Below are 23552 nucleotides of genomic sequence, written 5' to 3' on the forward strand. Positions count from 1 at the left end.
CCCTGACCCAGATATCAACACACACACACACACACACACACACACACACACACACACACACACACACACACACACACACACACACACACACTTCCTCTCACCAACACACACACAGGTTCTTTTCAAGGTTCTTTCTGGGGCCAATATAATCTCAAGCACCAATATATCTGTGTACAATGTTTGATACCAATATATCTGTGTACAATGTTTGATACCAATATATCTGTGTACAATGTTTGATACCAATATATCTGTGTACAATGTTTGATACCAATATATCTGTGTACAATGTTTGATACCAATATATCTGTGTACAATGTTTGATACCAATATATCTGTGTACAATGTTTGATACCAAGATATCTGTGTACAATGTTTGATACCAAGATATCTGTGTACAATGTTTGATACCAATATATCTGTGTACAATGTTTGATACCAATATATCTGTGTACAATGTTTGATACCAATATATCTGTGTACAATGTTTGATACCAATATATCTGTGTACAATGTTTGATACCAATATATCTGTGTACAATGTTTGATACCAATATATCTGTGTACAATGTTTGATACCAAGATATCTGTGTACAATGTTTGATACCAAGATATCTGTGTACAATGTTTGATACCAAGATATCTGTGTACAATGTTTGATACCAAGATATCTGTGTACAATGTTTGATACCAAGATATCTGTGTACAATGTTTGATACCAATATATCTGTGTACAATGTTTGATACCAATATATCTGTGTACAATGTTTGATACCAATATATCTGTGTACAATGTTTGATACCAAGATATCTGTGTACAATGTTTGATACCAAGATATCTGTGTACAATGTTTGATACCAATATATCTGTGTACAATGTTTGATACCAAGATATCTGTGTACAATGTTTGATACCAATATATCTGTGTACAATGTTTGATTGTTTGGGAAAGAATAGTTTGTGTGAAACCTTCCTTGGGAAATTAAAGGAGTGGAGTCCGGTGGAAGATAAGAAGTGACTCTCCGCCCCAAATATGTCCATACTGTTGTTTATTCTTGCACGGTGCCCCCTGTTTCTGACTGGCCGGTCCCGATACCCGTATCGCACAGCAGCAGAACTGGGAGTCCAGAGTACTCGGTAAACTTGTATTGGTGTTTTTTACCATTAAAATCAGATTATTGTTTTGAACTCCTTCTTTTATTAATCTGACCAGGCTCATCTAACGGACGGAGCAGAGCTGGGCTTTAAGCCACTACTGGGTTTGCTCCAACACCACCCCTGAATCATAAATATTATAATACAATATAATTACTGAGAAATCGATTAATTAATGTGAAGATAGCTTTAATATTGTGTGTATAGTTTGAATATTAAATCTATCAACTAAATATAGTGTAGTAGAAAGTTAAATATGTGCCTCTTAAAGGCTGTATAGAATAATTTGGCATAACATCTACATCAAGGGAAATTAAAAATATATTAACACGTTTCATTTAAAGATAATAAGCCTCTTTATATTTGTCCGAACTTCGCTTTATTTGACATTTTCTAACAGATTTACCCCGAGTTGGTACAGTCCAGTCTCCCCACAGAATGGTACAGTCCAACTGCCAGCGGGAAAGCGCTGTTTGTCACGTGACACGATGTACCCGGTCACCATGGCGACAGAAGAAGGAGAAGGATCGTAGCTGAGAAACGAGAGAAAGCAGAGACTTTGTCTCCGGATTCACACCATAATCCCGGGGGTTTCTACGGTATGTAAACCTTCTAATGTCCCGGTAAACTTGCATTGAGATAGATATGAACCACAGAGAGTTAGGGTCCAGCTACAGCTCAGGGTTTAGCCACATGCTAAAGTTAGCTTCGGAGCTAGCGGTCTGTATTTGTAAACAAAGAGAGGACGAGCTGGAAATGAAACAAAGAATACTTAAAAACCAACTAAAAAATGTTTCTGATGGAAGGAAACGACCCTTTCTCTCTTTGAATGTGGTTTATACCTTTCAGGTAATATCTAGCAACAGTTCAGCCTTACAGTAAACCGTTTTCTATGGTTGGAAACTATACTTTAAGGTCACATACTGCAGCTACATATCAGAGATACATATTCTTTTAATACTCTTTGTTTGTCTTGATTATATCTCACATTTACATTAACAGTAATATATGTATAAATGCTACTAAATATATGATGCTCTACATAGAAAGTACTCAGTGTATGTTGTCGTGCCGAGAGGCGGGGCAATGAAGGAACACAGCTGGCTTCAAAGAGCAGCGGAAATGCAGATGTTGTCGGGTCGCAGCCGGAAGACAAGAGGAAGGATCAAGGAGGGCACACAGTATATACAGTTAGCGCACATAAGTCCGTGCGGAAACAATACGCCCGACCTTAGCTCCACGAGTGAAGGATGTAATACAGTGGTCACACAGTTCACTCTTCTCCCGTTCTAAACACTGAAGGAAAAAGGGTTTTGATACATTAAAATAAACGCCCTGTTTAAACTTTTGATGTGGTTTATACATTTCAGATAACAGCTGTCAACAGTTAACAGCACACAAATAATCAGTTTTTCATGGTTGGAAAGTAAATAAAGTACATTTACTCAAATACAGATTGCAGGTAGTTGTATTAGCTGAAGTATTTTCATTTGATGTCACTTTATACTACTTCTTAATTACATACCAGATATACATATGCACTTTTAATAAGACAAGAGAAGAGTTACACATCATGTGAAACTGAAACTATATATATATATATATATATATATACAAGATGGTTATTAAGTAATCTCAATATATTTCTGTTTTCTTTCTGCTGTCTCTCATTAGGGTGAGTTATCACGATGCCGGGGGAAAACGGGGACCAGTTCAAACAGGGAGACCTGGTGTTCGCCAAGATGAAGGGCTTCCCCCACTGGCCTGCCAGGGTACACACACACACACACACACACACACACACACACACACACACACACACACACACACACACACACACACACACACACACACACACACACACACACACACACACACACACACACACACAGCCCTACTTGCTACAAACTTAAATATGAAAAGGTTCAATGACACACACAGGCCCGGTTCCAGAACAAAATGACTCAGGGTGCATCTGAGATTCGAGAGGGTGCAGTGGGAAAGTGCTATTTTTATAAGTGGGGAGTGGACCTAACACACTCTAGGGGGGTCCTCACCTCCTCTAGGGGGGTCCGTGGGCATGCTCCCCCGGGAAGATTTTTTTTTTTTTAAATATTGAAGTTTAAAACATCAATCTGGTGCACTTTGAGAGCAACATGAAGAGATCTATGGATACACCTCAACACCCATATTAAACAGAACTGTAAGCAGATTTACTATTTCTTTATGGATATTTTACAAATCAAGACCGAAATGTCTACATGCAGAAGATGGCATCTTTTTTACCGGAATATTCCAGCCGATCTGCGTTTTGAAACCATTACCTGCAAAATGAGCGCCTCACCCCACTGTACAGTACTTTTTTAAATATACCTGGGCAGGCTCTGTTTTGCAGAGGTCCTCTGACACTTGCGGGCCGCCAAGGGGTGGCGGTGTTTGGGGTAACGAAGACGGCTGCGGCTGCTCCTTCTCCGTGGGCGAGGCGGGAGGACGTTAGTGTCCACGACAGGCCACAGGTAACATAATGTCCCCATGATCTGAACTGTTACCTGCAGCAGATGCAGTGTTGCTGCTGGCGATAAGGGCTGGTTGTTTTAACCATGTTCTGAGTTCCATCACTGACTGCTGTGTCAGCACCTTGCAGATGACGAACGCGCAGCGCCACAGGTCACGCGCACCTGACATACACTGAACACAAATATAAACGCAACACTTTTGTTTTTGCTCCCATTCTTCATGAGATGAACTCAAAGATCTAAAACATTTTCTATAAACACAAAATAACCATTTCTCTCAAATATTGTTCACAAATCTGAAACAATGTGTGATCGTGAGCACTTCTCCTTTGCCGAGATAATCCATCCCACCTCACAGGTGTGGCATATCAAGATGCTGATCAGACAGCATGGCTATTGCACAGGTGTGCCTTAGGCTGGCCACAATAGAAGGCCACTCTGAAACGTGCAGTTTTGCTTTATTGGGGGGGTCTGGGGGGGTCCGAAAACCAGGCAGTATCTGGTGTGAGGGGTAGGGTTAGGGTAATGTTGTGAATCGAGTGGCCTGTGTTCGTCGTCCATAACATACGCCTGCCCATACCATAACCCCACCACCACCATGGGCCACTCGATTCTGTGAATCACAGATGTATGATTTCACTGCGTCAAGCTCAGACCCCTCCTCATGGGAGCTCAGCTCAACTACCTGCGTGCAGGTGTGTGTAGCTAACGGGATATTCTGTGTGTTCAGGTGTGTCAGTGTGACGGCGGTGGAAGAAGTAAGAGAATCCCGGTCTACTTCTTCGGGAAGCATCAGATGTACGTACACACACACACACATGCACGTGCACACACACACATATACACACACACACACACACACACACACACACACTGTAATCCTGACAGCCAAGACATGGTGACTTCAGAGTTGAATGTCCGTCCTCAGAGGAACGATCCTTCCGGAGAACATCGTGCCGTACGTCGGGAACGAGCTGAAGTTCGGCAGCGGCGTCCGGATCGAAGGCTTCGCTGAAGGCATGTGGGAGATCCAGAACACGCCCGTCGTGGGGAGCAAACTCAAAGTAAGAGTCGCTTATTAAAACTGATGTTCTGTTCAATCCTCTCTCTCTTCATTAGACTCCAGTTCACAACCAGCTGCTCTCGCCTGAAAGTGCAGCAGGTTTACTCGACGTTGAGAAACGGGCCACTATTTCAAGGACACTACGCCATCGAGTGGCGCCGAAGGACTGTTTAAATGCACGTTAAATGCCCAGCATTCGGCGCCACTCGATGACGTAGTGTACTTGAAATAGTGGCTCTGCAGCAGGTGTACTCCACATTGAGAAACGGCCTCTCTCTCCTCTTGGGTTGCTTGGCTCCACTGGACTTTGGTTCAAGGTTCAAGGTCCTTTATTTTGTCATACGACCGTAGCTACAGTGTAGCTATGGCGATGAACATCTTAGGTCACAGGCTTCTCCAACAGAGCAACACAATAACACAGATAAACAAAGATCTAGTGCAAGTATATACAAAAATACACAAAGTAGTGAAATAGTGCAGTAAGAGTCTATATACAAGTTATAGGAATGATATATTAGATAAATAGATAAATAATGACTGAGTATTAGATGAATGTTATGAAATAGTTTCTAAGTTCAGGTGTTAAATAGTCTTCTGGCCTGCGGGATGAAGCTGTCCCTGAGTCTGGTGGTTGTAGTCCGGATGCTGCGGTACCGCCTGCCAGACGGCAGCAGACTGAGCAGTTTGTGGCTGGGGGGGATGGGGGTCTTTGATAATCCTGAGGGCTTTCTTCCTGAGCCGCTGGGAGTAAAGGTCCTCCGTGGAGGGCAGCTCCGTCCTGGCGATGTGCTGTGCAGCTTTCACCACCCTCTGTTTGTTTTTGCTGTACTGATGCATGTTCACACACTTCACACACTACACACACTACACACACTACCAATGAACTGACTTCATAGTTAGCTTAGTTTCTTTAAATAAATATGCTTTAATGGGAGGAATGGCGTGTGGTCTCCTTCTGTTGTCCGTCCTTGAGCCAGGGCGTGACATGGGGGCTCGTCCAAGTCAAATGTTGTTACCATGTGTTTGCTGTGCTAATTTAGGTTGGAGTATCACACATGGATGTAGTTGTTTTGGAGAGCTTTATAATAATCTAGTTTGGGCCAGTTTTCTTTGAGGTAAATATGCTAAAGGTTTGGTGTGGCATGTGACTGGTGTTCTCCTCTGTGAGGCCTAGCAGCAGGTTCTCATGGAGAGTCTGCTGTGGGGGGTTGGCTTTAGCGTGACAGAAAGTGGCTAGAGCAGTTGTCTCTGGATCACGTCCATGGTTTCTTGTGGGGTCGCTGTGTATCCAGTAGCCTTCCAGTAGCCTTCCAGTAGCCTTCCAGTAGCCTTCCAGTAGCCTTCCAGTAGCCTTCCAGTTGCCTTCCAGTTGCCTTCCAGTAGCCTTCCAGTTGCCTTCCAGTAGCCTTCCAGTAGCCTTCCAGTAGCCTTCCAGTTGCCTTCCAGTTGCCTTCCAGTTGCCTTCCAGTAGCCTTCCAGTAGCCTTCCAGTAGCCTTCCAGTAGCCTTCCAGTTGCCTTCCAGTTGCCTTCCAGTTGCCTTCCAGTAGCCTTCCAGTAGCCTTCCAGTAGCCTTCCAGTAGCCTTCCAGTTGCCTTCCAGTAGCCTTCCAGTTGCCTTCCAGTTGCCTTCCAGTAGCCTTCCAGTAGCCTTCCAGTAGCCTTCCAGTAGCCTTCCAGTTGCCTTCCAGTTGCCTTCCAGTAGCCTTCCAGTTGCCTTCCAGTAGCCTTCCAGTAGCCTTCCAGTAGCCTTCCAGTAGCCTTCCAGTTGCCTTCCAGTTGCCTTCCAGTAGCCTTCCAGTAGCCTTCCAGTAGCCTTCCAGTAGCCTTCCAGTTGCCTTCCAGTTGCCTTCCAGTAGCCTTCCAGTAGCCTTCCAGTAGCCTTCCAGATGCCTTCCAGTTGCCTTCCCGTAGCCTTCCAGTAGCCTTCCAGTTGCCTTCCAGTAGCCTTCCAGTTGCCTTCCAGTTGCCTTCCAGTAGCCTTCCAGTTGCCTTCCAGTAGTCTTCCAGTAGCCTTCCAGTAGCCTTCCAGTTGCCTTCCAGTAGCCTTCCAGTAGTCTTCCAGTAGCCTTCCAGTAGCCTTCCAGTTGCCTTCCAGTTGCCTTCCAGTAGCCTTCCAGTTGCCTTCCAGTTGCCTTCCAGTAGCCTTCCAGTTGCCTTCCAGTAGCCTTCCAGTAGCCTTCCAGTAGCCTTCCAGTAGCCTTCCAGTAGCCTTCCAGTAGTCTTCCAGTAGCCTTCCCGTAGCCTTCCAGTTGCCTTCCCGTAGCCTTCCAGTAGCCTTCCAGATGCCTTCCAGTTGCCTTCCCGTAGCCTTCCAGTAGCCTTCCAGTTGCCTTCCAGTAGCCTTCCAGTTGCCTTCCAGTTGCCTTCCAGTAGCCTTCCAGTTGCCTTCCAGTAGTCTTCCAGTAGCCTTCCAGTAGCCTTCCAGTTGCCTTCCAGTAGCCTTCCAGTAGTCTTCCAGTAGCCTTCCAGTAGCCTTCCAGTTGCCTTCCAGTAGCCTTCCAGTAGCCTTCCAGTAGCCTTCCAGTTGCCTTCCAGTTGCCTTCCAGTTGCCTTCCAGTTGCCTTCCAGTAGCCTTCCAGTAGCCTTCCAGTAGCCTTCCAGTAGCCTTCCAGTTGCCTTCCAGTAGCCTTCCAGTAGCCTTCCAGTTGCTTTCCAGTTGCCTTCCAGTTGCCTTCCAGTTGCCTTCCAGTTGCCTTCCAGTAGCCTTCCAGTAGCCTTCCAGTTGCCTTCCCGTAGCCTTCCAGTAGCCTTCCAGTAGTCTTCCAGTAGCCTTCCCGTAGCCTTCCAGTTGCCTTCCCGTAGCCTTCCAGTAGCCTTCTAGTAGCCTTCCAGTAGCCTTCTAGTAGCCTTCCAGTAGCCTTCCCCTAGCCTTCCAGTAGCCTTCCAGTAGCCTTCCAGTAGCCTTCCCCTAGCCTTCCAGTAGCCTTCCAGTAGCCTTCCAGTAGCCTTCCAGTAGCCTTCCCCTAGCCTTCCAGTAGCCTTCCCCTAGCCTTCCAGTAGCCTTCCAGTAGCCTTCCAGTAGCCTTCTAGTAGCCTTCCAGTAGCCTTCCCCTAGCCTTCCAGTAGCCTTCCAGTAGCCTTCCAGTAGCCTTCCCCTAGCCTTCCAGTAGCCTTCTAGTAGCCTTCCAGTTGCCTTCCAGTAGCCTTCCAGTAGCCTTCCAGTTGCCTTCCAGTAGCCTTCTAGTAGCCTTCCAGTAGCCTTCCCCTAGCCTTCCAGTAGCCTTCCAGTAGCCTTCCAGTAGCCTTCCAGTAGCCTTCCCCTAGCCTTCCAGTAGCCTTCTAGTAGCCTTCCCCTAGCCTTCCAGTAGCCTTCCAGTAGCCTTCCCCTAGCCTTCCAGTAGCCTTCTAGTAGCCTTCCAGTTGCCTTCCAGTAGCCTTCCAGTTGCCTTCCAGTAGCCTTCCAGTTGCCTTCCAGTTGCCTTCCAGTAGCCTTCCAGTTGCCTTCCAGTAGCCTTCCAGTAGCCTTCCAGTAGCCTTCCAGCTGCCTTCCAGTTGCCTTCCAGTAGCCTTCCAGTTGCCTTCCAGTAGCCTTCCAGTTGCCTTCCAGTTGCCTTCCAGTAGCCTTCCAGTTGCCTTCCAGTAGCCTTCCAGTTGCCTTCCAGTTGCCTTCCAGTAGTCTTCCAGTTGCCTTCCAGTAGCCTTCCAGTAGCCTTCCAGTTGCCTTCCAGTAGCCTTCCAGTAGCCTTCCCGTAGCCTGAGTTGAGCATGGGGAGTCACCAGTTGTTGTTGCCTCTAGTTGCATAGTGTAAAGGTTTGGTGTATGTTACCTCAAGTTGGTTATCTAGGTTGCTAGATTTGTGTGGTTTGATATGGCTAACATTGTGGAAGATTTATATTGCTCTCATGTTCAGTGTCCGCAGATGTACGGAGTTTATAGCGAATGCAAATCGAAGAGATAATACATTTGACAGCGTAGGTAGACCAGATGTTTGGAAAGACCAGATGTTTGGAAAGACCAGATGTTTGGAAATGCATGTGTCTGTAATTCAGTTCATTTTGTAACTTACCAAATCAGAGTAAATTGTGACCTTCGGTGGAAACAGCAAACCTGTAAACACAAAGGAAATAAATAATAAATAAACAAGGTGTATTTAAACGATCTCAGCCCAGCATAAACCACACACCCTCAAAGCATGGTCACCAAGACGGGCAGCGCGTTACAGGGGGTTCGGGTTGTTTCCCCCTCCCCTCCGTTTACAGCCCCCTCCGGTTACAGCCCCCCCGGTTACAGCCCCCCCGGTTACAGCCCCCTCCGGTTACAGCCCCCCCGGTTACAGCCCCCCCGGTTACAGCCCCCTCCGGTTACAGCCCCCTCCGGTTACAGCCCCCTCCGTTTACAGCCCCCTCCGGTTACAGCCCCCTCCGTTTACAGCCCCCTCCGGTTACAGCCCCCCCGGTTACAGCCCCCCCGGTTACAGCCCCCTCCGGTTACAGCCCCCTCCGGTTACAGCCCCCCCGGAGCGGCGTGGTCCGAGTGCGGGTTGCTGCGGAGCAGAGATACACCTTCAGCCACAGAACTGTAGCGGCCCCGCAGCTTCAATAACGGCTCGCCTAAAGTATCAACATCTCTGACGCTGGCTGGGGTCTGGTTAGTGTGTTCAATATGCTGCGGTGTGTTTATGAGCGGAGCACGCATTGAAAATGCTTTTTAATGAAGACATGCTGATGAAGTTAGCGTTGTACTCTGTGCTCCGTTTAGCCCCGACGGCCCCAGCCCCTGCTCATACACAAGCTTGAACTAAACACTCTCGGTTTCCTCCAAAGGCCCATGCCACTCACAGTTATATGCATTTCTGCGGAGCCCCCTAGGGGACATGGAGAAGAAGAACAAATATATATGAAAAAATATATATATGTTTTGCGAGATCTCACAAAACCCCGTTGCAGCTTGTAGACGGTCCCTAAGCACTCCTCCTCTCCTCCAGCTGCACATTGTGACCAATGCTTGATGTTTAGCTCGGATGACGGCGCGTATCGAACTGTTCTGATCAAAGCGACTCTGTAGCTCGTTGTCTACCGTGCTATGATGGTAAAGTCATGTTGTTTGTATTTTTACAACGTTATGTTCATGAGTTATTGATCCGCGAAATTCGAATCTGTCCATAACTCAGAGGAACGTGCATGTCCCTCGCTCTGAGTGTTCTCCTGAGGTGTCTGCACTTATGTGAAAACCTTTATATACAGTCTGTGTGAAACCGTGCCTATTGCCAAGCACTGATGTTATATCTTTATATTTAAAATAGAATAGAAGAATAGAATTCCTTTATTGTCATCGCACCAGGTACAACGGAATTTAAAAAAGCAATCCTCGCAGTGCATTTCCACATACAACGAATACATATATTATCTATATAAACATATACACATTAAACATGCCCACACATCCATCCCTGCCCGCACATTATTTAAATACAGTTTACAATATAAAAACACAGGGATGATATTTGCATCTCTGATGTCGATCAGTTCATAAGTTAATAAACTATTAAAAAGTAGTGCAGTTGGAAGTTGTAACTGTTCAGTTCAGCGTCTGACGGTGTTCAGTTCTCGTATGGCTCTGGGGTAGAAACTGTCTTTCAGTCGGTTTGTTCTTGATTGAATTGCCCTGTAGCGTCTACCGGAGGGCAGAAGAGCAAACAGGAAGTGTCCAGGGTGTGAAGAGTCTGCAATTATTTTGCCTGCTCTGTTGAGGCAACGTTGGCTGAAGAGTTCCTCCAGAGAAGGCCGATGACCTTCTGGGCTGTGAACACCACGTGGTTAGGCAATATGCCGCACTCTCTATGGAGCAGCGGTAGAAAGACACCAGAAGCTTCTCCTCCAGGTTGTTTGTCCTGAGGATGCTCAGGAGGTGGAGTCGCTGCTGGGCCTTTTCACAGATGTTGTGGTGTTGACAGACCAGGATAGATCTTCAGCGATGTGTGTGCCGAGGAACCTGAAGGCGGGAACCCTTCCACACAGGCCAAGCTCAAAGTCAAATCGATGAACCGCTCCATTGTTGTGGTTTCTGTGTTGCCGTAGCGCCGCACTGACCAGGAAGTACTAAATGAAAGGTTTTTCCTCCTCCAGGCCCCCTCGGGGGCTCCGTACATTTCAGTCACCACATTCATAACATCTTCTCAGGGACCTTTGCGTTCTTCCCCCACTTTGCTACTTTGTGACACGTGGTTACACTTTGCCCATAGAAAGACAGGTGGTAAACTAGTTGTTTATCTTGACACGACACGAAATGGATAAACATCTAAACATAGCTTTAAATAAAAAAAACAACCATTTCAAATCCTTACCTTATTTAGTGTTTTTGGGTCCGACTCTCACGAGAGCGGGTAGCGGTGTAATGGACAGCTTCGTACGTCACGTGGTCATGTGACACGCTTTGAAGTGAAAATAAGGATTTAGGTTGAATATTGTTTTTAAGTTATTTCAGGGGGGGTTCTGCTTCTGGGCGAACGGAAAAAATCATGACAAACGGAAACCATGATTCCTAATTAGACCAGTTTAAAAATGTACTTTGATTAAATGACAGTCGTTACACTTTTTTCAGTGTGGTAGTCTGTGCCGCCTTGCCTTCATTTGAGATGACATACCTCGAGTATAAAAACACTGATTTGTGTAATGCCTTACTTATTATATTTGTGTTCATTATTAGAACAACTGTCACAAAACCACACGTTCCCATCGGATACAACACGGCTTTCATTTGCAGCTGGTGGATTCACTCCAGGTGGAACTAAAGTCTGATCCAACTCTTGGTTAGATTTCACAGCATTCATCTGAGAAGAAACTAAAGGTATAAATACATGGAGAGGAGGAGAAGTACACCATGTACCTCTGAACTGTAGAGGAGGAGAAGTACACCATGTACCTCTGAACTGTAGAGGAGGAGAAGTACACCATGTACCTCTGAACTGTAGAGGAGGAGAAGTACACCATGTACCTCTGAACTGTAGAGGAGGAGAAGTACACCATGTACCTCTGAACTGTAGAGGAGTAGAAGTACACCATGTACCTCTGAACTGTAGTGAGTAGAAGTACACCATGTACCTCTGAACTGTAGTGAGTAGAAGTACACCATGTACCTCTGAACTGTAGTGAGTAGAAGTACACCATGTACCTCTGAACTGTAGTGAGTAGAAGTACACCATGTACCTCTGAACTGTAGAGAGTAGAAGTACACCATGTACCTCTGAACTGGAGAGGAGGAGAAGTACACCATGTACCTCTGAACTGTAGTGGAGTAGAAGTACACCATGTACCTCTGAACTGTAGTGGAGTAGAAGTACACCATGTACCTCTGAACTGTAGAGGAGTAGAAGTACACCATGTACCTCTGAACTGTAGAGGAGTAGAAGTACACCATGTACCTCTGAACTGTAGAGGAGTAGAAGTACACCATGTACCTCTGAACTGTAGAGGAGTAGAAGTACACCATGTACCTCTGAACCGTAGAGGAGTAGAAGTACACCATGTACCTCTGAACCGTAGAGGAGTAGAAGTACACCATGTACCTCTGAACCGTAGAGGAGTAGAAGTACACCATGTACCTCTGAACTGTAGAGGAGTAGAAGTACACCATGTACCTCTGAACTGTAGAGGAGGAGAAGTACACCATGTACCTCTGAACTGTAGAGGAGGAGAAGTACACCATGTACCTCTGAACTGTAGAGGAGTAGAAGTACACCATGTACCTCTGAACTGTAGAGGAGTAGAAGTACACCATGTACCTCTGAACTGTAGTGAGTAGAAGTACACCATGTACCTCTGAACTGTAGTGAGTAGAAGTACACCATGTACCTCTGAACTGTAGTGAGTAGAAGTACACCATGTACCTCTGAACTGTAGTGAGTAGAAGTACACCATGTACCTCTGAACTGTAGAGAGTAGAAGTACACCATGTACCTCTGAACTGTAGAGGAGTAGAAGTACACCATGTACCTCTGAACTGTAGAGGAGTAGAAGTACACCATGTACCTCTGAACTGTAGTGGAGTAGAAGTACACCATGTACCTCTGAACTGTAGTGGAGTAGAAGTACACCATGTACCTCTGAACTGTAGAGGAGTAGAAGTACACCATGTACCTCTGAACTGTAGAGGAGTAGAAGTACACCATGTACCTCTGAACTGTAGAGGAGTAGAAGTACACCATGTACCTCTGAACTGTAGAGGAGTAGAAGTACACCATGTACCTCTGAACTGTAGAGGAGTAGAAGTACACCATGTACCTCTGAACTGTAGAGGAGTAGAAGTACACCATGTACCTCTGAACCGTAGAGGAGTAGAAGTACACCATGTACCTCTGAACTGTAGAGGAGTAGAAGTACACCATGTACCTCTGAACTGTAGAGGAGTAGAAGTACACCATGTACCTCTGAACTGTAGTGAGTAGAAGTACACCATGTACCTCTGAACTGTAGTGAGTAGAAGTACACCATGTACCTCTGAACTGTAGAGGAGTAGAAGTACACCATGTACCTCTGAACTGTAGTAGAGTAGAAGTACACCATGTACCTCTGAACTGTAGAGGAGTAGAAGTACACCATGTACCTCTGAACTGTAGAGGAGTAGAAGTACACCATGTACCTCTGAACTGTAGATGAGTAGAAGTACACCATGTACCTCTGAACTGTAGGAGTAGAAGTACACCATGTACCTCTGAACTGTAGAGGAGTAGAAGTACACCATGTACCTCTGAACTGTAGAGAGTAGAAGTACACCATGTACCTCTGAACTGTAGTAGAAGTACACCATGTACCTCTGAACTGTAGAGGAGTAGAAGTACACCATGTACCTCTGAACTGTAGAGAGTAGAAGTACACCATGTACCTCTGAACTGTAGTAGAAGTACACCATGTACCTCTGAACTGTAGAGGAGTAGAAGTACACCATGTACCTCTGAACTGTAGAGGAGTAGAAGTACACCATGTACCTCTGAACTGTAGAGAGTAGAAGTACACCATGTACCTCTGAACTGTAGAGAGTAGACGTACACCATGTACCTCTGAACTGTAGAGGAGTAGAAGTACACCATGTACCTCTGAACTGTAGAGAGTAGAAGTACACCATGTACCTCTGAACTGTAGTAGAAGTACACCATGTACCTCTGAACTGTAGAGGAGTAGAAGTACACCATGTACCTCTGAACTGTAGAGAGTAGAAGTACACCATGTACCTCTGAACTGTAGTAGAAGTACACCATGTACCTCTGAACTGTAGAGGAGTAGAAGTACACCATGTACCTCTGAACTGTAGAGAGTAGACGTACACCATGTACCTCTGAACTGTAGAGGAGTAGAAGTACACCATGTACCTCTGAACTGTAGAGGAGTAGAAGTACACCATGTACCTCTGAACTGTAGTAGAAGTACACCATGTACCTCTGAACTGTAGAGGAGTAGAAGTACACCATGTACCTCTGAACTGTAGAGAGTAGAAGTACACCATGTACCTCTGAACTGTAGTAGAAGTACACCATGTACCTCTGAACTGTAGAGGAGTAGAAGTACACCATGTACCTCTGAACTGTAGAGGAGTAGAAGTACACCATGTACCTCTGAACTGTAGAGAGTAGAAGTACACCATGTACCTCTGAACTGTAGAGAGTAGAAGTACACCATGTACCTCTGAACTGTAGTAGTAGAAGTACACCATGTACCTCTGAACTGTAGAGGAGTAGAAGTACACCATGTACCTCTGAACTGTAGAGGAGTAGAAGTACACCATGTACCTCTGAACTGTAGAGGAGTAGAAGTACACCATGTACCTCTGAACTGTAGAGGAGTAGAAGTACACCATGTACCTCTGAACTGTAGAGGAGTAGAAGTACACCATGTACCTCTGAACTGTAGAGGAGTAGAAGTACACCATGTACCTCTGAACTGTAGAGGAGTAGAAGTACACCATGTACCTCTGAACTGTAGAGGAGTAGAAGTACACCATGTACCTCTGAACTGTAGAGGAGTAGAAGTACACCATGTACCTCTGAACTGTAGAGGAGTAGAAGTACACCATGTACCTCTGAACTGTAGAGGAGTAGAAGTACACCATGTACCTCTGAACTGTAGAGGAGTAGAAGTACACCATGTACCTCTGAACTGTAGAGGAGTAGAAGTACACCATGTACCTCTGAACTGTAGAGGAGTAGAAGTACACCATGTACCTCTGAACTGTAGTGGAGTAGAAGTACACCATGTACCTCTGAACTGTAGAGGAGTAGAAGTACACCATGTACCTCTGAACTGTAGAGGAGTAGAAGTACACCATGTACCTCTGAACTGTAGAGGAGTAGAAGTACACCATGTACCTCTGAACTGTAGTGGAGTAGAAGTACACCATGTACCTCTGAACTGTAGAGGAGTAGAAGTACACCATGTACCTCTGAACTGTAGAGGAGTAGAAGTACACCATGTACCTCTGAACTGTAGAGGAGTAGAAGTACACCATGTACCTCTGAACTGTAGAGGAGTAGAAGTACACCATGTACCTCTGAACTGTAGAGGAGTAGAAGTACACCATGTACCTCTGAACTGTAGAGGAGTAGAAGTACACCATGTACCTCTGAACTGTAGAGGAGGAGAAGTACACCATGTACCTCTGAACTGTAGAGGAGTAGAAGTACACCATGTACCTCTGAACTGTAGAGGAGTAGAAGTACACCATGTACCTCTGAACTGTAGTGAGTAGAAGTACACCATGTACCTCTGAACTGTAGAGGAGTAGAAGTACACCATGTACCTCTGAACTGTAGAGGAGTAGAAGTACACCATGTACCTCTGAACTGTAGAGGAGTAGAAGTACACCATGTACCTCTGAACTGTAGAGGAGTAGAAGTACACCATGTACCTCTGAACTGTAGTGGAGTAGAAGTACACCATGTACCTCTGAACTGTAGAGGAGTAGAAGTACACCATGTACCTCTGAACTGTAGAGGAGTAGAAGTACACCATGTACCTCTGAACTGTAGTGAGTAGAAGTACACCATGTACCTCTGAACTGTAGTGGAGTAGAAGTACACCATGTACCTCTGAACTGTAGAGGAGTAGAAGTACACCATGTACCTCTGAACTGTAGAGGAGGAGAAGTACACCATGTACCTCTGAACTGTAGTGAGTAGAAGTACACCATGTACCTCTGAACTGTAGAGGAGTAGAAGTACACCATGTACCTCTGAACTGTAGTGGAGTAGAAGTACACCATGTACCTCTGAACTGTAGTGGAGTAGAAGTACACCATGTACCTCTGAACTGTAGAGGAGTAGAAGTACACCATGTACCTCTGAACTGTAGAGGAGTAGAAGTACACCATGTACCTCTGAACTGTAGTGGAGTAGAAGTACACCATGTACCTCTGAACTGTAGAGGAGTAGAAGTACACCATGTACCTCTGAACTGTAGTGGAGTAGAAGTACACCATGTACCTCTGAACTGTAGAGGAGTAGAAGTACACCATGTACCTCTGAACTGTAGAGGAGTAGAAGTACACCATGTACCTCTGAACTGTAGTGGAGTAGAAGTAGCATACAATGTAAATACTCAGGTAAAGTACAAGTACCTCTATAGTATGAAGTTGTTTTGTTGGCCCTCCGGCCCACACACAGCAACGGCCCACCGGGGAAACTCCCGGTATTCCCAATGGCCAGTCCGCAACTTGTACTTGAGTACAGTACTTGAGTAAGGGTACTTCCCACCTCTGCTGCTAAGCTACTTCTTAGCTGTAGATTAGTGTTGTGGTGACTGTAGTGTAATACTTGTTCCAGAGAGCCAGCAGGAGAAGCAGCTCTGAGAGCAGCCTGGAGGAGAACAACGAGACGCCCAGACCTGAGGTCAGTGTTCACTTCATCTCAACATACTCCATCACTGTTATTCAGGTGTATATCAGTATGTAGTGTCTCTACTTTAAAGAGTCCTCTCCTGCTGATGTTCAGGTGTATATCAGTATATAGTGTCTCTACTTTAAAGAGTCCTCTCCTGCTGATGTTCAGGTGTATATCAGTATGTAGTGTCTCTACTTTAAAGAGTCCTCTCCTGCTGATGTTCAGGTGTAGATCGGTATGTAGTGTCTCTACTTTAAAGAGTCCTCTCCTGCTGATGTTCAGGTGTATATCAGTATGTGGTGTCTCTACTTTAAAGAGTCCTCTCCTGCTGGTGTTCAGGTGTATATCAGTATGTAGTGTCTCTACTTTAAAGAGTCCTCTCCTGCTGATGTTCAGGTGTATATCGGTATGTAGGGTCTCTACTTTAAAGAGTCCTCTCCTGCTGGTGTTCAGGTGTATATCAGTATGTAGTGTCTCTACTTTAAAGAGTCCTCTCCTGCTGATGTTCAGGTGTAGATCGGTATGTAGTGTCTCTACTTTAAAGAGTCCTCTCCTGCTGATGTTCAGGTGTATATCAGTATGTGGTGTCTCTACTTTAAAGAGTCCTCTCCTGCTGGTGTTCAGGTGTATATCAGTATGTAGTGTCTCTACTTTAAAGAGTCCTCTCCTGTGATGTTCAGGTGTATATCAGTATGTAGGGTCTCTACTTTAAAGAGTCCTCTCCTGCTGGTGTTCAGGTGTATATCAGTATCTAGTGTCTCTACTTTAAAGAGTCCTCTCCTGCTGATGTTCAGGTGTATATCAGTATGTAGGGTCTCTACTTTAAAGAGTCCTCTCCTGCTGGTGTTCAGGTGTATATCAGTATGTAGTGTCTCTACTTTAAAGAGTCCTCTCCTGCTGATGTTCAGGTGTATATCAGTATGTAGGGTCTCTACTTTAAAGAGTCCTCTCCTGCTGGTGTTCAGGTGTATATCAGTATGTAGTGTCTCTACTTTAAAGATTCCTCTCCTGCTGATGTTCAGGTGTATATCAGTATCTAGTGTCTCTACTTTAAAGAGTCCTCTCCTGCTGATGTTCAGGTGTATATCAGTATGTAGGGTCTCTACTTTAAAGAGTCCTCTCCTGCTGGTGTTCAGGTGTATATCAGTATGTAGTGTCTCTACTTTAAAGAGTCCTCTCCTGCTGATATTCAGGTGTATATCAGTATGTAGGATCTCTACTTTAAAGAGTCCTCTCCTGCTGGTGTTCAGGTGTATATCAGTATGTAGTGTCTCTACTTTAAAGAGTCCTCTCCTGCTGATGTTCAGGTGTATATCAGTATGTAGTGTCTCTACTTTAAAGAGTCCTCTCCTGCTGGTGTTCAGGTGTATATCAGTATGTAGCAGAGCTGGGACCAAGTCTTTGCCGTCAAGTCCCAAGTCCTAAACTTTGAAAACCGAGTCTTAAACAAGTCATTATGTGCTTTTCAACACAACAGTTGCATAAACATAAAATGAACTAACAGTTTAATTCAGCCACACAATTTGTGTGCTTTTTTTTATTATGAAAAAGTATGTGAAGTGTGTGTTTGTTATTGTCAGACAGTGTGAGTGAGTGAAAAACACAAGTTATAGATGCATTAATCTCAGGGTCCAAGAGACCACATTTGCCCAAATTAAGCGACAGGCTGAGAAACATAACAGTTGCATAAACATAACATGAAGTAACAGTTTCATTCACCCACACTTGTTCTATTATCTCGGGCCCTATAATGCATTGCATCTGCAAAAGACCAAATTGGTCAATAGTCGGTCACTCATTTGTGCACGATGGGGTCGCAGGATGATGCCACCATGGCTAAAAACTCGCTCCACTGGAGCACTGGAGGCAGGCACTGCCAAAACTCTGATGGCCACTTTGAACATGAAGGAAGATCCTTCATGTTCATTGCCCAGAACAAAAGGACATTCTGTCCGTCAGCGATGTGGAGATAGTGACTTAGCTGCAGTGCTGGAGTGGTCCCAACATCCATCTTCTTCCTCTTATGGTAGGCAGCAAACAGCCCTTCACCTTGTCCAAGGCTCTCTTGCTCTTCCTCATCAACACAAGGCGTAGGTTGCTCTGTCTCCACAGCCTCTCGCAGGATCAGTTCTGGCAAAACATGTAAAAACAAAACAAAAGAAGACACAAAAGAGCCCTTATTATATTTTGTATTGGTGAAGTATTGTAGGTTAAAATGAACACATATTATTGTTGCAATCAATTAAAAGGAAATGATGAGTAAAATAGTAATAATAAACTCAATTAAGTTTACCTTTAATTAGAACCTGAGCTTTGACCTCAAGACTGACCAGCACATGGTGGTCTATCCACATCAGAGAACAGGCTGGATCCAAAGCAGCTGCTTTTGAGGAACACAGGATCTGAAAAGGGGGCAGTTGTTCCATCCTGTGTTAATGTGGCCATTTTCACATTGATGAAAATCCCCCCAAACCTTTTCTTCAGGGACACCTGGAGACTTCTAACCAGGCTGCTGAGGAAACGGACTTGTGGCTTCAGCTTCTCAAGGTGGTGATTTAGGGACAGGACAGATGGAACAACAGAACTGATTGTCACTATCTTTTCCCCTTGTGTCAAATCTGTTGCTTCTCCAAATGGATTCATGATGTCCACCAACTCCTTCAAAACATTCCACTCCCGTGCTGTGAACAACAACTCCTTGTGCCCAGCCTTTTCTAGTACACGGCAAAGCTTCGGATGTTCACAATGGAGTACTGCCTTCACTTGCCTGAGTGTGGAGTTCCATCTTGTGGTGACAGCAGCAGGGATGCCTTTTTGTTCCCCAAATTCAGCATCAAACACATCTTTAAAGGTTGTGCTTGTATGCAGCAGTGAGCTGAGCTTCGACAACTTTGCAAGAGAAGAGGTTCTTCCTTTTGTTTCCTTCAATCCGTCTCCCACACCAGCTGCAGTGTGTGCGCAAAACACTGCAAGCGCTGTTTTTTTGCCAGGGCAGCATCTACCGTTTCCTGATTCTACCGTATCTTCAAGGGAAAGGTCATGCCATAGCTCTGGGTCATCAAGATCATCCTCTTCATCAACATCTTCATCGTCTTGCTCCGTTGGGAAGCACACAGTGAACGCGTTACGCATGTTGGCGGCATTGTCACTCTTTAATTAGTGTCTCTACTTTAAAGAGTCCTCTCCTGCTCATGTTCAGGTGTATATCAGTATGTATTTAAACCTGTACTTTTATTTAATGATAAATCAAACTTGAACATTGTGGGGTTTATTTTACAGACTTTTATTTTAGTTTTTAGATATATCTGCATCACAGCCTCTCACTGACTCTTTATCTGTCTGTCTTTTTTAGAAACAGAGAAGAAAAAAGGAACCAAAACAATTCAGCTGTGACCAATGTGGGAACGATTTCGCTACACGAAGTGGACTTCAGGCCCATTATCGTATTCACACTGGAGAGAAACCACACATCTGTGACCAATGTGGGAAAGCTTTCACTGCACCAAGAGGACTTAAGGTCCATTATCGTATTCACACTGGAGAGAAACCATACAGCTGTGACCAATGTGGGAAAGCTTTCACTGCACCATGTAGACTTCGGGCCCATTATCGTATTCACACAGGAGAGAAACCACACAGCTGTGACCAATGTGGGAAAACATTTAGTCGAAAACTCGGCCTTTCAATACACCAGCACATCCACACAGTAGAGAAACCACACAGCTGTGACCAATGTGGGAAAGATTTCACTACACAAAGTGCACTTCAGGTCCATTATCGTATTCACACAGGAGAGAAACCACACAGCTGTGACCAATGTGGGAAAACATTTAGTCGAAAAAGCGGCCTTTCAAGACACCAGCACATCCACACAGTAGAGAAACCACACAGCTGTGACCAATGCGGGAAAGATTTCACTACACCAAAAGGACTTCAGGTCCATTGTCGTATTCACACTGGAGAGAAACCACACAGCTGTGACCAATGTGGGAAAACATTTTCTCAAAAAAGCAACCTTTCAACACACCAGCGCATGCACACAGCAGAGAAACCACACAGCTGTGACCAATGTGGGAAAGATTTCACTACACAAAGTGCACTTCAGGTCCATTATCGTATTCACACAGGAGAGAAACCACACAGCTGTGACCAATGTGGGAAAACATTTAGTCGAAAACTCGGCCTTTCAATACACCAGCACATCCACACAGTAGAGAAACCACACAGCTGTGACCAATGCGGGAAAGATTTTACTACACCAAGTGGACTTCAGGTCCATTATCGTATTCACACTGGAGAGAAACCACACAGCTGTGACCAATGTGGGAAAACATTTTCTCAAAAAAGCAGCCTTTCTATACACCAGCGCATCCACACAGCAGAGAAACCACACAGCTGTGAAGTGTGTGGGAAAGCATTTTCTCAAAAGGTTACCCTTGAATACCACCAACGCATTCACACAAGAGAGAAACCATACAACTGTGAAGAGTTTGGGAAAACGTTTGCTCAATCAAGTGATCTCACAGCACATCATCGTATTCACACAGGAGAGAAACCACACAGCTGTGAAGAGTGTGGGAAAACATTTTCTCAAAAAATTACCCTTGAATACCACCAACGCATTCACACAGTAGAGAGACCATACAACTGTTAATAGTATGGGGAAACTTTCTCTACATCAGGTCATCTTAAGATCCATCATCGTATTCACACAGAAGAGAAACCATACAGCTGTGAAGAGTGTGGGGAAACCTTTTCTCAAGGTAGTAATCTTAGATCCCACCAGTGCACTCACTCTGCCTCCAACTGATCCTTTTCTGAGTCAAGCTAGCATTCCCCCTGATTTTTTCCAAATGTAAAGCTGACCAACAGTGACTTTACGCTCTAATAAACATGTTTTTTATGGACTACATTCAGACTTCCCCAAAACCCGGCTGCCCTCACTAACTTAGTTCTATATGTGAGTGCTCTCCTTAATAAAAATGTTTTTTGATTTATATAAAGCAAATGTATGCTGTTGCTGCGATGCTGAACGTAACAATGATCTGTCCAGACCAGCAGTCTGTGAATGTGAAGTTTAGGGAACATCTGTAAATAGAAGCATCTCTTGATCTTTGGTCTGTATATATTATACTTCCTAATCAATTATCTGTTATGTGTGCAGATGCAATTTCAGTGAGCATCAAGTTCAGAATGTTTGTTGCCACACACCGTATTTGCTTCTGTGTGTGACGTTCACTGAATAGTTTTTATTCTACGTTTATGTTCAATTGAAATGTTTGAGTTGCCTTTTTGGTACTTTTTTATTTATTACTTCAAGTGATGTTCAAAACACTAAGACACGTTTGGTATGAGAAGTGATAAAGTATATTTGTGACGTTCTTGTTTTGTTAGTGAAACTCTGCTATAATATTATCTCATGTTCATTCTTTGACTTCATTGTGATGGCCGTCACAGTAAATGTGATTCTTGCTGCTGTAATAATCTGAGCTGTAAACTTAAAACTTGCTTTCTAGTTTCTCATTTCATTGTTTATTTGAATAGGGACAATGCACATTCATGAACACTTAAGACAAATAATGCTTCAAGTGTAAATATGCCGGATTTGAGCTCTGGCATACAATTTATAAGAACGTGACATTTATAAACATAGCAAAAAATAAATACATGATATGCAAGAGCAGCACACACAAGTATTTACCACATGGCAGTACAATATAGCAGCAACGACATATCAAGTTTAAGAGATGATACAAGAGCTGCATAAAGTGCAAGAGGAGATACCCCTGTGTTAAAGTGCATTTAGCGGTGATTGCACGTCTGGTTGCTTCAATCGTTAAAAACGACAATCCCGTATCTCAGTTGGGAGGCTGTTCCACAAAGAGCTGCCTTTAATGGAGAAGACATTTGTCCAAAAGTTGTCCGTCTGCGGTGGACTTCACAGTCTCCTCTGGTTTCTGACCTAGTGCAGCGTCCAGTGTGTTTTTTGTGGATGAACTCCCCTAAGGGGGGGGGGGGGGCAGTCCATGTAAACATTTATAATATAAACACATACTTTTAAAAGACTTAAAATGATCAAAACTCAAGAAATTGTGTTTTCCAAGGATGGTACAGTGGTGGTATGAATGTGGCTTTCTGTCAAACACCTGGATAGCTCTCTTGTACAGCTGTTCGATGGGTTTCAGGTTTGTGGCTCAAGCAAACGACCAGTTTGTCAAACCGTATTCAATGTGGGATAGAATCACACAGTAGAGGTATGACTTTGCAGCATTGACAGTTAAGAAAGGTCTCATTTGTAAAAAAAATTGCAAGTTGAATTTAATGATATTGGATACTTTCTTAAAGGTCATGCTTTTCCGGTTATTACCCGTCCCCTTGTGTGTTATGAAGGTTTTTCTGCATGTAAACGGTCTGCAGTGTCAAAAACCCTCAAAGTACACCATGTAGCGAGTAAAACTGTAAAACAGTCTATGCTGCCCCAAAACGCCACACTTATTGTTTTTACTTCGGCTGTGAGTGTTTGTGTGTGCTCAGGATGAGTTTCGCTTGTTCTCCTGTATCGCCGAGACGCCGACACGGAAGCCTGTCTGCTCCTGCAGCAGCTCACACAGCTGCGAGCAGCAACGAGCCTCTCAGCTTCGCGACCAATCAGAGCACACTGGGATCACAGGGAGGGGGGGCAGGAGCTCCAACAAGCCGTTTAGGACAGAGAGTGAATACACATACTTTACAGAGATGCTGTGAGAAACCAATGTGAGTTTGGAAAATTGCACAGTATAAATCTATTTTAATATACCTCAACAATGGAATTATGATCAGTGGAAATGGCCATGACATGGAATCTTTAAAAGTCAAGTTTGAGTCCAGTATGACTCCAAGATACTTGAACTGGGAGACTAGTTCTATTTCTGCTCCGTTTAAAAACACCTTGGATCCTTCGATTTTGACTGGTCGTTTGCTGAACATCATGCAAACTGTTTTTTTTGCATTTAACTGTAAGCAAATGTTGT

The 23552-nt window shown here is 44.5% G+C and overlaps 1 protein-coding gene across 1 annotated transcript; it reads left to right on the plus strand.

The window, feature by feature from the left end:
- The first annotated feature begins 1669 nt into the window (after nt 1–1669).
- On the plus strand, nt 1670–22025 carry LOC117443951 (zinc finger protein 658B-like). The gene is made up of 6 exons (XM_034079730.2): nt 1670–1755; nt 2831–2928; nt 4403–4470; nt 4601–4736; nt 16486–16551; nt 19895–22025. The coding sequence occupies exons 2-6, from the start codon at nt 2845–2847 to the stop codon at nt 21194–21196; spliced, it is 1656 nt and encodes a 551-aa protein (XP_033935621.1). The 5' UTR covers nt 1670–1755; nt 2831–2844; the 3' UTR covers nt 21197–22025.
- Nucleotides 22026–23552: the final 1527 nt, after the last annotated feature.

Source organism: Pseudochaenichthys georgianus, unplaced genomic scaffold (genome assembly GCF_902827115.2).
Source record: "Pseudochaenichthys georgianus unplaced genomic scaffold, fPseGeo1.2 scaffold_707_arrow_ctg1, whole genome shotgun sequence".
Taxonomy (NCBI): domain Eukaryota; kingdom Metazoa; phylum Chordata; class Actinopteri; order Perciformes; family Channichthyidae; genus Pseudochaenichthys; species Pseudochaenichthys georgianus.